This window comes from Microcebus murinus, chromosome 1, assembly GCF_040939455.1.
Source record: "Microcebus murinus isolate Inina chromosome 1, M.murinus_Inina_mat1.0, whole genome shotgun sequence".
Lineage (NCBI taxonomy): Eukaryota > Metazoa > Chordata > Mammalia > Primates > Cheirogaleidae > Microcebus > Microcebus murinus.
Genome location: NC_134104.1, coordinates 158203064 through 158218103, shown reverse-complemented (window position 1 = coordinate 158218103; position 15040 = coordinate 158203064). Strand labels below are relative to the sequence as shown.

The 15040-nt window shown below is 43.4% G+C and overlaps 1 protein-coding gene across 3 annotated transcripts in view; it reads left to right on the top strand.

Annotated features, from left to right (window-relative positions):
- Positions 1 to 767: 767 nt before the first annotated feature.
- RFT1 (RFT1 glycolipid translocator homolog) overlaps positions 768 to 15040 on the top strand; it is a 36165-nt gene continuing 21892 nt past the window's right edge. For 2 of the 3 annotated variants that reach the window (XM_012771585.3, XM_012771584.3), the window contains exons 1-6: positions 768 to 866; positions 4540 to 4625; positions 7090 to 7206; positions 8525 to 8714; positions 9600 to 9701; positions 11704 to 11841. In XM_012771585.3, coding sequence (XP_012627039.2) covers positions 804 to 866; positions 4540 to 4625; positions 7090 to 7206; positions 8525 to 8714; positions 9600 to 9701; positions 11704 to 11841 — 696 coding nt within the window. In that variant the 5' untranslated portion in view covers positions 768 to 803. The remainder of the gene's footprint in view (positions 867 to 4539; positions 4626 to 7089; positions 7207 to 8524; positions 8715 to 9599; positions 9702 to 11703; positions 11842 to 15040) is intronic. The other variant, XM_076008526.1, reaches the window with a different exon arrangement.

The following is a 15040-nucleotide window of genomic DNA, read 5'->3' as shown; positions in this document are numbered from 1 at the left end:
ACACAGTTGATAATAAGAACACCCACAGAACAACAGCTGATTGTGTATGTTGGGCTTTACATCTCACAAAGCACTTCTGGTCCATTCTTCCACTCTACCCTCACAATTCCTAGCATGCAGGCTAGAGCAGCAAGTTTAGAATCAGAAGGGATCCACTGGGATCCACACTATCCAGGACAGTTGTGTAGATTTGAACAAGTCACTTCCCATCTCCAAGGCTCACTTTGCTTATCTCTGACAACAGGGCGTGTTCTCCCAGCTTCAGGAAGGATTTCACAAAATCATGTACGTGATAATGCTCTATTTAACTTCTAGTCCTCAGTATTTTCTCTGTAAAATGGGACAATTCCTACCCAATCTAATTCAGAGAGGGGTGGCTGCAATTCTGTACGCAAGGATGCCTGCAAGAAACTTATTAAGCAGGCCAGAGAGTTCATTCCCCCTTTGGCAGCTGAGGCCAGGAAAGTTGGTGTTTCTTGGTTGGTGGCTGAAAGCTTCAGAGCTTCAGGGCTTTCGCTACTTTAACAGTGTCTCTTAGCAATGGCCACAGTATTTAGCTTATTTGGGACAGAAGGGGATACACAGGAATCTCATTATCGAGAAACATAAAGTAGAAGACACTCCAGCGCCCCAGCACAGACAGCCAGAGCCCAGCCCAGTTAAAGGGCCGGAACTTCTCGGGTCCCGCCCCCGCTGTCTCAAGGTGACCAATCAGCAAGCGAGCCCCTGCGTGACGCTATCTTCTCGCGACAAAGCCGGCTGTCTGCGGCGTTTCCCAGTGACAGAGCCGGGGCGCCGAGGCTATGGGCAGCCAGGAGGTGCTGGGCCAGGCGGCCCGGCTGGCCTCCTCCGGTCTCCTCATGCAGGTACTTTCTCTGCCCGGCAGGTCTCAGCTCGTACCGCAGCCGGGATTCGCGGGGAGGCAGCCCTGGGACCCTTGACGGCCCTCCCCGGGGCAGACCCAGTTCCAACGTGGACCCCGATCTAGAGAGTTAGGTAGATAGGAGACCGTGGCCACGGTCACTGAGGGGGTGTCTGGGCCCGGAGTCAGAAGCCTGCATTTAGAGTTTTGGCTTGGTGACTGCAAACAAGCCACTTTCTTTCTATTATATTTCCCTTATGGCAATTGGAGAGGGTTAGATAAGGTGGCAGGGTGGGGTGGGAGGTTTCTTATTTTGTGCTCGAGAATCTGATTTTTTTTTTTTACTTTTTTCTTTTCTTTTTTTAAATTACATATCAGTAGAATCATTACACGACAAGAGAATCTGATATTTTTAAGGCAAGGGGTTCATTTCCTTCATATCCCACTCCTGACCCTCAAACTCTCTGACCCCTGCTGAGTTCAGGAAGGCCATATGGCATAGCTAAGAACAGGGATCTGGGCTCAGGCAAGCCTGGAGTGGAACCATGTACTTGCTGCATGACCCAGGCCCAGCGACTTCACTTGCGGAATCTCAGTTCCTCATTGATAAAATGGGATAATAATAGGTAGTACCTAGCTCGTAAGGTTATTGCAAGGATTGATTGGGATCATTCGAATAAAGGCCCTTAACACAGTATTTGGCTCTTAGTATGTACTTAATAAATGTTATCTGCATCTTTCTTCTTTTTATATGACTTTGGACAAGTCACTTCCCCTTCTTGGCCCCAATTTTTTGCTATCTGTCAGATATGATACATGCCAGTTGGTCCAAATGGTATCTAAAGATTCTTTAAACCCTGGGAGTTGGTCATTCTGCCTCAAATCGTTCAATTTCTCTCTCGCTGTTGAGCCAATCAACCCAACTTCACACAAGTCCTGAATACACCTTCCCCTTTACCTTGGAGAGGCACGTGGAAGTTAGGAGAAAGAGCCAAGCAGATTTGGGCTCGAACTTGGGTTTTGTCACTTGCTAGATGCCTGCCCTTGGTAAAATTGTTTGACTTCTCTGAGCATGAGTTTCATCTTCAGTGAGAACAATAATGCAGCCTCATATGGTCATTAGGAAGATTAGATGAAATCTTGCCTGTTAAGTGCCTGGCACATTACAAGTACTTAATAAATGTTAGCTTCTTTTATTAGGGTAATAAGGATGTTTTAAATAGTGTAGCAATGAAATGAGATAGTCTATGTAAAGCATGTAGAAGAGTGCCTTACATGTGATATGTACTTAGTAAACGTTAGCAGTTCTCCACCTAACCCTAGGCTTACCTAGGGTTTTGTTTTTTGCTATTTCACAATCCACATAACTGTATAAGTTCAGTGCTTTATCTGCAATGTTGATTTTTCAACCTTTGATAACTTACTACTCAGCAGATTGGCTTCCTGAAAAGAAAACAAGTTGTAGCAGAAAATACATGGGAATCAGGCAGCCCACCTGTAGGGTCAAGCTGGGACATTTGTTTGCTGTGTGACATTGGGCAGATCACTTCACTATGAGTCTTACTTGCCTCCTGTGTATTTACTTGGTTGCTTTTAAGGGTCAAAATAATTAACAGATGTGAAAGAGCTTTTTTAAACTGTAAAGTCCATTATAAAAGTAAATGAAGACTGTGTTGCTAATAACAAGGGCCATTGTGTGAGGCAAATAGTGGGTAGCATGAGCAACCTCAGAGCTTCATTAGCTCAAACCTTTATTCAAAGCAATTAGGAAATACGGATATGGCTGAGACATTAAGTTTCTTAGACAATGATAGCTTTAAAGTTAACATAAATGTATGTATATAGTTTTTTTTAATAGCCATTATCTTTAGGTTTCTTTAGTGTTTTAACTTAGCCTTGAATGCTTTCTCAAATTGTGATGCAGATGCCTCAGGTAACTTTGCAATTACATTTTATTCTGTAAGGATTTGAGAGTCTTAATTCTGAGCCAGCCATGGTGAAAGTATTAATACCTTTTATTTGTATGCATTTTTCAAAAATGCTCTCACCTCTACAATCTCATTTGATCCTTGTACTCAACTCTATGAGATAGGTAGCCTCATTTGACACAGGAAATTGAAGCTTATAAAAATTAGAAAATTGTGGATTTAAGAGCTAAATGGTGAGTTGAGACTCTCAGCTGAGAGCTTTCTTCCATAAGGGTTCCATGAATTGGCTTCAAATCTCTAAAATTAAGTACAGAATTAGGTTTGTATTCCTGCGTTTTTATAAAGGCTACAGAGCTTTTATTAGACCCTCAAAAGATCACCTTTGACTCCATAAAGGTTAAGATGGTGATCTCTTAACTTTGGACACTTTGCTGCTCTGTGACACTTTAGGGACAGTGTTACTGCACTCTTTTTAATTATATCTCTCCCCAGATAATTTTAAGCCATCGTAGTCCATTGGCATACTTTGATTGAATCTTCCAAATTGCAGCTGTTCACAGTTAACCCTGAGGGTGCTTAACACAAGTAATTTGTCATTTGCTGCTGAAATGCAGGAGGGAGTCACTTAGTGAGTGAGGCTTAGCACCCTACTCAACATCCCCATTTACCAACCCCATTTAATTGCAACTTTGTTGTTCTCTATGTCTCATGGGAAGAATTCTTTGCATAGGTGGTTTTCTTTTTCTTTTTCTGAGAGAGTTTCGCTCTGTCACCTGGGCTAGAGTGTTGTGGAGTTAGTCTAGCTCACAGTAACCTCAAACTGGGCTCAAGCAATTCTTCTGCCTCAGCCTCCTGGGTAGCTGGGATTATAGGCATGTGCCACCATGCTTGGCTAATTTTTCTATTTTAGTAGAGACGGGGTCTTGCTCTTGCTCAGGCTGGTCTTGAACTCCTGAGCTCAAATGATCCTTCTGCCTCGGGCTCCCAGAGTGCTAGGAGTACAGGCATGAGCCACTGTGCCCCTGGCCTAGGTGGTTTTCTTTAACTGACAAGTTTGAAAGTCTCCATGCCTTTCAAATGGCAATAGCTGGACTCTGTCTCCCTTTCCCCCCATTTGATATTATCTTATTGTAGTTGTCATTTAAAAGGTATTTCAACTCCTCTCTGGAAAGAAGAAATTATATAATAAAGAAGTACAACATTTTCTGTTTTCCAGTTGAGAAAACTGAAGTTCAAAGAGATTAAATGTCATTCTTGGAATTCCTAGAAATTTTCAGGCAGACACGTAAGAGAATTTAGACCCCATGATCCCTAGTGAGTCTGCTATACCCTGAAGGCTCCCACTTGCTAAGTGTGTGCTATTTCTAAACAGTCTGGAGGGTTTCACTTAGGAGGCTGGGCAATATGAACCACTAATTAGAATTCTCTTTCTGCCTCCTGGAGTACTTGACTTTGAACCTGAAGAAACTCTGAATCTATCAGGACCTCCCTCTTCTTATCAGTAAATTGGGGAAACTTCCAAGGGCCTTCTTGGGTTGTTTGACCACTGCACAAGAGTGCTGAGAGACCCCAAGGAATGAAATTTCAGGAGAAATGCCAACAAATTGAGCATCTTAAAAGAGTCTCCATGGAAAAACTGCTGTATATCATTACATCACATTAGGAAGAGCAGCCACATTGTTTTCATTTCAGCAAAGTAAATATTCCTAACATTATTTATTCCTATGTATTTTTCTCCTTTTTCTATAGGTGTTATTTCGATTGATCACCTTTGTCTTGAATGCATTTATCCTTCGTTTCCTGTCCAAGGAAATTGTTGGTGTAGTGAATGTAAGGTGAGAGGGGATGCTCCCTGGCGCTGCTCACAGCTCATGTCCCTAGTCAGGTTTTCTTCACACTCTCTACCTGTGTGTCACTCTCAGATTTTAGAAGCATGGACTTCTATCAGAAGCAGAGTGTTCTAGCAGTGTGCTGAGGAGGAGTGTGCAGGGGTGTGGGATGAGCCGGTGATGTTGTTTTTAATGGACTCATGGAGTGTTTTCCATTAGCAGCCCCCAAATGCACATTTCTCTCCCTGCTGTTCTGGTGTTCCTACTCTTAGAACCCAGGAGAAGAGTGGGAGTAATTCATTGCAAACCCCATCTCAAGTATAATATAACTCCATGTTCTTGTGCTGCTGACAGCAAAGGAAGCAGAAATTCTGCAGTCTGTGAGGATGTGCTTCATAATTGCAGGGCTGGAGCAGCCCCCTTCCTTCCCTTTTCAGTGATTTTATAATTGGGATACGGTAACTGGGATGAGAGCTTGAGTCCTTGTCATTAGTTCCTTGGAGGCTCTTGGAAAGCTGACTTGCTTGTCTTTTAGACTCAGCTTATTTCTTCTGCTCTCCTCCTTTCTGTTCAAGGACACCCACACATATTTTGTATTTGCAAGTGACACAAAGTATATGAAATGATGTGAGTGCTCAGAATAGCTCAGCTTCTCAGGTGTGTCTTCATGCCCTGATAAACAAGACAGTATGTTCTAGACAGCATTTCGTGTCTAATACTTACCACTCATATGCTCTTGGCTCTGTTCTCAGAGCTTAGTGGCAGTTCTCAAACTTTGAGGGGCAAAGGAGTCATCTGATGAACTTTGCATGAGGTAAGGCTGAAGATGGGCCCAAGAATCTGCATTTTTACAAGCTCCTCAGATAATTTTGAAGCAGGAATCATACTTTGAGAAATACTGCTTTAAAAGCAGGAAGGAAGAGGGCCAAATCCTCTTAGGGGCTCAAATTTTTCTCTCCGTGCAGCTTTCCAGAGATTGGCAGGTCCCTGTTTGACAGCCCTTGTCTGGCCTGCCCCCTTGCTTAAGGTGTGGCTCTGTCTCCTCATTTGCAGTGTTCCACAGAGGCACTAGGAAGCTAGATGATCCTTGGACAACCTCAGAGACCTGAACCCTGGACCATCCCCACTCTGGTTTCATCCGGGCCACTGCCTGTTGATGAAGGGGAACCTCAGCTGCTCCTCGCTAAGGTGCAGGAAGGTTCACCCAGGTGCTGCCCACCGAGGAGCTACCCGGACAAGCCTTGCTGATCCGGGTTGCAGCAGCCTCTGTAATGGTTTCCAGCCTTTTGTCTGTCTTGTGAGTCTTTTGGCCAGAACTTCTATTTAGTAGAGCCTCAGCTTTTCTCACAGGGCTGTCAAGTCACTAGTTTCACCCTTTCGGCTGGAGCCGCCATCTTCCAGTAATTGCCATAATGACAAACACAAAGAGAAAGAGGAGAGGCACCCGATACATGTTCTCTAGACCTTTTAGAAAACATGGAGTTGTTCCTTTGGCCACATACATGCAAATCTACAAGAAAGGTGATATTATAGACATCAAGGGAATGGGTACTGTTCAAAAAGGCATGCCCCACAAATGTTACCACGGCAAAACTGGAAGAGTCTACAACGTTACCCAGCATGCTGTTGGAATTGTTGTAAATAAACAAGTTAAGGGCAAGATTCTTGCCAAGAGGATTAATGTGCATATTGAGCACATTAAGCACTGTAAGAGCCGAGTTAGCTTCCTGAAACATGTGAAGGAAAATGATCAGAAAAAGAAGGAAGCCAAAGAGAAAGGTACCTGCATTCAACTGAAGTGACAGCCTGCTCTACCCAGAGAAGCACACTTTGTGAGGATCAGTGGAAAGGAGCCTGAGCTGCTGCAACCTATTCCCTATGAATTAATGGCATAATAGGTGTCTCACACTTTGTGATGAGCGACAGAAAGGAGCCTGAGGTGCTGGGACCTGTTCCCTATGAATTCATAGTGTAATAGGCATAGCACACCTGTGAGAAGCAAAGAAAGGACCTTAAGCTGCCAGAACCCATTCCCTATGAATTCATGGTATAGGAGACAAACCTAATAAAAGCCACTGGACTATTAAAAAAAAAAAGTCACTAGTTTCAGTGTGACCAAAAGATCCATTTGCTGTGTGGGGTCATAGTCTTGTCCTTTTCTCCTCCTCATGGTCAAGCCACACCTCTGCCTATATCCATGAAGGCTGCAGGCTTTGGGGGGCCACTGCAGTAGTTTCTATCCCCAAAGTAACTGTAGACATGCACACTCAGGTATCCCTTGTTAGGATCCTAATTTTGTTCTCATGAATCGGACTGGCGGGGGTTCCTGTAAGAGCCCACTGCCCTCCACATCACCACCAGTGGTTTCTGACTAAGACTCTGACTATCTCCTCCCTGTTGCTGGAAAAAAATCTCAGTTCTCTCTATGAAAAAACTAAAGGCTTTATTGATTTCTGCTTTTCCTTTACAGGCTAACACTACTTTACTCGACCACCATCTTCCTGGCTAGAGAGGCCTTCCGTAGAGCATGTTTAAGTGGGGGCGCCCAGCAAGACTGGAGCCAGACCCTCAACCTTGTGTGGCTCACGTGAGTTGTGCTTTGGCAAGAAACAAGTCTAGTGAGTGTAATGAGTGCTATAAATGAAACAGCAACACCTGCCTAAAGCTGACGTGTGTCCAGATTTGGCTTTGCAGTGGGTTTCTAGGGGCTAGGCGTGCAACAGGAAGGACAGAGTGTCTGTGTTGAAGGAGCTTTTTGTTTGTTTGTTTGTTTGTTTGTTTGTTTTGGGGAGACAGAGTCTTGCTCTGTTGCCCAGGCTAGAGTGCTGTGGCGTCAGCCTTGCTCACAGCAACCTCAAACTCCTAGGCTCAAGCGATCCTCCTGCCTCGGCCTCCTAGAGTGCTAGGATTACAGGCGTGAGCCACCATGCCCAGCCTGAAGGAGCTTCTCATTTCGTTTTCTCTCTGGATGTCCAGGAACCAGGAGGATGCTGTGGATTGGGGTTTCTGGGCCAGGTTTCTAGCTCCCCTTTGGAGGTCATTTCTGCTGATCGTCACTGGTGCCCATTTGGCCTGTGCCATCTTTTTTATTCCTAATCTTTTTGCCCTATAGTGTCTTTTGAGCTTTTAACAATCACTTGTATTTTTTTGAAAGCCTTTTAGAGGTTTTCTTATATCTCTCTTCAATTTTGTGTGATTTCAGTTCTGGATCTTTTAGAATAGTCTTGAAGGCCAAGTACATCAGCCAAAAATTGTAATGGCTTTTCTCCAGCTAGATCCTGTGGGGAGGGCTGGTGGTTGAGGTTGTTTTCTGATGCTACCCTTGCATAACTCCTTATTGCCTCACAGAAATGACTGTGATAGGGCTGCTAGATGTTTATTTTATTAGAGGAATGGCTGTTAACCACCCAGTCGTATTTAAGTGCTCTATGGTACACATTTGGTTTTGCTTGTGAAAGGATCTGAGCACTGGTCTGTTGGTTGTTTGGATTGCAAGAACCAGCCACATACTGTCAGTCATTCTAAGCACAGACAACAGGTGTTTTCTTTCTGGGAATTTTGCTTGTCAAGTCAGTATGTATAACCCAGTGGACAAAAGTGTAGGCGTTGGAGCTACAGCAGGATTGGATCCTGCTATTGCCCTTGATTAGCTGTTCCTGCCCTTGGCCAAATTGCCCAGCGCCTGACAGCCTCAGTTTCCTCATCTTTTAAATGGGGATGACAGAGGATCATTGCAAGGTGTCAGTGAAATAAAGGGTGTGAATTGGAGTGCCTGGCATGTAGTTAGTGCCTTAATAAGCAGTAGCTATTTTCATTATGACTGCGTTTTTTTCTGTTCAGTGTTAGTATTTTAATGTTTAATATTTATTTTCAAATTTAATGAAACATTTTTTCCTTTCTTCCAGAGTCCCTCTTGGTGTATTTTGGTCTTTGTTCTTGGGCTGGGTCTGGTTGCAGTTGCTCGAAGTGCCCGATCCTGATGTTATCCCCCACTACAGAACTGGAGTGGTGCTGTTTGGTCTCTCGGCAGTGGTGGAGCTTCTAGGAGAGCCCTTCTGGGTCTTGGCACAAGCACATATGTTCATCAAGCTTAAGGTCAGTGTGCCTTCTGCTGTGAATGGGAAATGTGAAGAATAGGGGAAAATGTGATTTTTAAAAAATGCTTTTATAGGTAAGAATGAGTTTTCCAGACTGCATCTAAAAAAGTATTTGGGGCTGGGCTCAGTGGCTCACACCTGTAATCCCAACACTTTGGGAAGCCAAGGTGGGCAGATTGAGGCCAGGAGTTGGAGACCAGCCTGAGCAACGTAGTAAGGTCCTGTCTCTAAAGAAAAATTTTTAATTTTAAAATCAGCCAGATGTGATGGCACATGTCTGTAGTACTAGCTACTTGGGAGGCTGAGGCAAGAGGATCACTTACACCCAGGAGTTGGAGGCTACAGTAAGCCATGATTGGGCTACTGCATTCTAGGCTGGGCAACAGGTTGGAATATCTCTAAAAAAACAATGTCTCTAGAAAAAATAATTGGAAAAAGGTAACATGATCTGTTAAGTTTATTCACTTGAAATTTGTCAGATGGGCTGGGCTAAAGTTTACCTCTGCTATAGTGTAAATGAAAAACAGGTTTGCTAATAAGGAAGTTATTAGTTCAAATCAGAATTTAGGAATACTGTAAAGATTTTTCATATTTTTCTAGTGATTTTTAGTTGTATACTAATATTTTTCTCTTCATCCTTTAAAATATATTATTGATACATACAAAAGAACATATATAACGTGTAAATCTTAAAGCATAATATACTGAGGATCCATGAATGTACCAGCCCACCCAAGAAGTAAAATATTACTGATACCATGTCTACCCATGTGCCCAGCCCCTACCACTGGGTAACCACTACCCTAGATTTTCTGTTCGGCGTTGCTTTGCATCTTGCTTTTTGATAATGTTTGTAAAGTGTACCTTTACCCTGTATTTGTAGGTGATCACTGAGAGCCTGTCGGTAATCCTTAAGAGTGTCTTGACAGCTTTTCTTGTCTTGTGGGTGCCTCACTGGGGACTGTACATTTTTTCTTTGGCCCAGGTAAGAGTCATGGCTTTCAACTTTTTATATAATCTATGTTTCTCCATTTAGTTTTTCTTGTTCCCACTACTATGTGGTTACATTCTAGTACTCATGCATGTAGCAAAGGCTAAAAGTGCTAGAAGACTGGTCATGACACTGATTCTCTTCTGGCTACCAGGTCCATCCTGTTTCACGCAGTCCCAGGGACCCAGTGAGGGCCACACACTCAGCCTCATTGTCAAACATCAAAAATCAGCCGGGTGCAGTGGCTCACGCCTGTAATCCTAGCACTCTGGGAGGCTGAGGCGGTCGGATAGCTCGAGCTCAGGAGTTCGAAACCAGCCTGAGCAAGAGCGAGACCCCGTCTCTACTATAAATAGTAAGAAATTAATTGGCCAACTAATATATATACAAAAAATTAGCCGGGCATGGTGGCACATGCCTGTAGTCCCAGCTACTTGGGAGGCTGAGGCAGGAGGATTACTTGAGCCCAGGAATCTGAGGTTGCTGTGAGCTAGGCTGACGCCATGGCACTCACTCTAGTCTGGGCAACAAAGGGAGACTCTGTCTCAAAAAAAAAAAAAACACATCTGGACTTTCAGTGGACAAGCCCATATCAAACTGATCTTTGATTATCTGCCAGTTCAGGAGAGCAGAAGAAAAGCAGTAAGGGAGTGGGGCGAGAACAAGATTGCGTGTGTATTATTTTCCCTGGATTTCAATCCATTGTTTGCAGAATAGGAAGAAACTCTGCTGAGCCTGTTTCAAACTTAGATTGAAATCTCACATAATTTAGTGGGCATGAATCAAGTCAGATCAGGTATATTTTCAGTTTTAGCAATGTTGATTTCATTTCCATCTCATTGTATTCTAGTTCTAGTTCATATTTTTAGTTCTAATAACACTATAATAAAATATAAGTGCTATTTTAAAAAATGAAATTTAAGATGAGATAGTTATCAGAACATCTTACCATGCAAAGCACTTTGTAGTTTTCATTAATGTATGGGAAGGCAAATTAAGACTTTTAGTAATGATTTATGTGAAAGGGAACTCGTCACAGAGGATGTTGGCATCAGGTGGTGTGGCTCATAGCCGTGCTGCTTGTGTTGTAAAAACCTAAGGCATGAAAGAAGAAGGAGAGTGGATGGTGGACTCAGTCCTTAGGCATGGTTGGGACCAGAGAGCACAGAAGCCTAAACCTGCTAAACTGAGACTCCTCTTTCTCCTGCCATTGCCTTTACTACAGGAAAGCCTTGGTATTGCCCAGTTGAGGACGGGGCCTGGAGGCCCCAGTTCTCCTTGAGCCAGTGTGTGCTGCTGTTCTCGGGAGAGAGAGAGGGTTAGAGGAGCTTGTGAAAGGGGCTTTTTTGGATATTCCTCCTCAACCTGCAAACAAAACCCAGCTGCTGGTCCTGGCCAGAAGCCATTCTTTTGTCCTTGATGGGTATAGGGGGGTGGCCCTTCTTCTTACCCCACCCTTTCCTCCCCATCCTGTAGTAGCTCTTGCCCTGCCTATGCTCTGCGCAGAGAGGAGAGAGCCAGCAGCTCAATTCTGCTTTGTAATCATAAATGTCACAGGTTTCCGGGGTTTATGGAAAATCCACAGTCCTAAATGACCTTAAGTCCCTGGATGGTAGCACAGTCAGGACACGTGGATCTCCACAGTGTGCTGTTTAGGTAGGGGAGCTATTCCTTTGGCCAAATACAAATCCTTTGAGAACTTATCTGATATTGCTGTGGCAGTTGAGCTAGTGGATGTCTGTCATGAAAATTATGTTCTGCCTGCCCAGAAGAACTTATGTTCTCCCAGGTGAGGGAAGTATCGAGAACACTTTTACATGGAGACGCTGCAGTAGAGCTGGGTCTGAGTGAATAATGTTATTTTCCAGAGGGTGAAGCATTGCTCGATAGAAAGTGCAGTTAACCAAGACAGTTCTATTTCTCGATTGGCCTTTGAGGTCAAATTTATAGGCATATCTTCATTATGCCTTTATTAAAACAGTATTTCTTTTTTCAGCTTTTCTATACCACAATTCTGGTTCTCTGCTATGTCATTTATTTCACAAAGTTACTGAGTTCCCCAGAATCAACCAAGCAACAAACTCTTCCTGTCTCCAGAATAACAGATCTGTTACCCAGTATTACAAGAAGTAGAGTAAGTAATACATTTTGTCTCTTATCATTTTTTTTTTATTTTAAAAAAATTATAATTTTTTCTTATTTATATTTTATTTTCATCAGCAGCAAAAGATTCAATAGCCTTTGTCTCTTATCATTTTAATCACAGATTCTGGTTATCCTTAAGAGAAAGAAACTAGAACTGGTTTATGGTTTTAATAGTAAAGGTAATTTTATAGCTCATATTTATTAACACTTGCTATATGCTAGGCCAGGGTTTCTAAATCTTAGCACTCTTGACATTTTAGGCTACACAGTTCTTTATTGTAGGGATGGTCCTGTACATTGTAGGATGTTTAGAAGCATCCCTAATCTCTACCTACTGATGCCAGTAGCAACTATCCCCAGTTTAATACCTAGAAATGTTTCCAGACACTGCCACATGTCCTCTGGGAGACAAAAATTGCCCCCAGTTGAGAACCACTGTGCTAGGCCCTATGCTGAATGCCTTACATCCCTTAGTTAATGTTTACAACTCTAAGGGGGTGACTGTCATTATTTCTATTTTAGGGTTGAGGAGCTAAGGCTTAGTGAATGATACCTGCCCAAGGTGAGGCTTGGAGCCAGGACGGGAGCCTGGAGGGCTCAGATGCCAGCAGAGCACAGGTTCTAACCATTGTGCTCCACTCTCTCTATTCTGCTATGTCAGGTTTTCCCTGGGTTGACCTCTGACACAGACAGTCCGGAGTTCTAGGACAGCAGGGATGACCCCTACCTGGTCTCTTTATCTAGGTGTCAAGCTAATCTTTCAGGTAGTCCACTTTCCCATCTAGACCATCGAGGATTCTAGATGCTAATGTGTGGAATGAAGCATAATCTTTTCTACACAACTCCTTCCCTCTCAGTCCACTGGATTGTGTCTTCCCGGCTCTTGCGGGGTCAGCGCTGCTGTACACGGCACTGGCTTGTGCACGTGATGACATACCACGTTGCGTCTCCTCGGATGTGTCGTGAGCTGCTCCATTCTGGGCACTTCCCCTTCTTCCCGTGTGTGTTTGCTTGCTGGATGTGGTACACTTAGTTGTGGTAAGGCATCCACCGACTTCTCCTTATTCCTCTTTTGTGATTAGTTGAAAAAAATAGTAAAATATGTGGACTTCAGTCTCAGATTTATGGAATCGTGTTATATAACTTTTTGAAGAAAAAGTAGATATTATGTATTAAAGCCAGATATGTTTTCATTTGTTAGATAAGAGTTCTCCATTCTGATCAGCTAGATCTTACCTTTAACCTAAATTAATGCGACAATTTTAGATACCACTGTGCCCCAACTGCAGGCTCAGATGGTTAGGACTAGGGATTGCTTCTCTTGCCCAGAGCTCCTGCTACCTGCCCATAGGGCAAGTCTCAGCACAGAAAAGTCCCTTCTGTGAGTATTCTCTGGTGCCCAACTATACCAAGCCTGGCAGCTTTTCAGACTGGGCCAGTCCCTATGCTACAGCAGTATTTTGGAAAGGAGCATTTGAATCATTAATATAAGCAAAGAGAGAAGATAATGAAAAAAGTCTGTCAAGTGTTTATTAAACCCTGTGATGGGCTCAGAACTCTGAGCTTCTTTTGCTTGTCAAATGGGGATAATCACAGTACCTCCCTCTTAAGATCATTTTGAGATGGGGCATGTAAGGTGCTTAACATTGTTGCCTGGCACAAGTAGGTATCCCTAAATGAGAGTTGATATCATCACTGCCATCACACTGCTACTCTGAGAGCAAAGCTGCTCCTTGGGAGCACCCTAGCAAGGCAACACTGATGGCATTGGTCTGAGAGCTCAGCGGTTTAATTTGGCAATCTACCCTGAAAGTGCCCATGCCCCTACTGCCAGGACAGAAGGCCTAATCATGGGAAGGTTGTATGTACCCGTCATACACAGAGGCACTGTTCCTGCTGACAAACAGGAGGACCATGGCCCCATGCTGGGTGCTGTCTGCAGTACAGGCATGTAGAAGAGGTTATTCCCAGGCCTCAGGGAACTTCCTCTGGGTTTGCAAAACACCAGATATAGATCTGAAGCCTACAGGACTCTCTCCAAACCTCAGGGTCTTCATTTTTAAAGTGAGATTGTTGGCCTACATGATCTGTGAGGCCCCCCTGAAGACTTTAGGAGTTCCATGAAAGTGTCTGCACTTTGACAAAGAGCCATTTACAATAACTGCCATTGACTGTGTGCTGTGTTCCGTGTACTACACCAAGCACTTTGCATGGATTTTTGTGTTTAATCCTCATAGTAATCATATGAGATAAATACTATTGTCTCCATTTTACAGATGAGAAAACTGAGGTTCAGAGGAGTTAAGTAACTGGCCCAAAACAACACAGCTGGTTTTAGACCCACTTCTAACTTCTGTCTGTGGACTAACTAGTCTATGTGATTCACTTCTATGCTATACAGACTTCCAGTAGAAATTGGCTTATTGCCCATAGTAGTTATCTATTTACTTAAAGATTGGGAAGTTCCAGGTAGAACAATTCATTATTCAGCCTTGTTATTTTAAAAAGAGACAAGAAAATAAATGAATCTGAATGCAGTGTATATGACTTTACCATGGCAACACGCCTAACTTAACTCCCTGGAGCAGCTTTCTGCACTGAGGGATCCCTTATTCAAAACTGGCCGAAGAATTATATTCAAAATCAATCTGACCTAATTGCAAGATTTCCCTTTCTGTTATTGTAGAATTCCAACTTCTTTAAAGATAATAATTTAGCCTTTTTTTTTTTTTTTTTTTTTTTTTTGAGACAGAGTCTCACTTTGTTGCCCAGGCTAGAGTGAGTGCCGTGGCGTCAGCCTAGCTCACAGCAACCTCAAACTCCTGGGCTCAAGTGATCCTGCTGCCTCAGCCTCCCAAGTTGCTGAGACTACAGGCATGCGTCCGCCATGCCCGGCTAATTTTTTCTATATATTAGTTGGCCAGTTAATTTCTTTCTATTTAGAGACAGGGTCTCACTCTTGCTCAGGCTGGTTTCGAACTCCTGACCTCGAGCAGTCCACCCGCCTCGGCCTCCCAGAGTGCTAGGATTACAGGCATGAGCCACCTCGCCCGGCCAATAATTTAGCCTTATAATGAATTAGTGATACCTCAAATATTGGTTGCCTTTTTTATTCATTGACATTTCTGAGGGCTTTAATAGGAGACAGATGCTAATATTTAAGTAAAGCTGAGGGGTTTGACACAGCC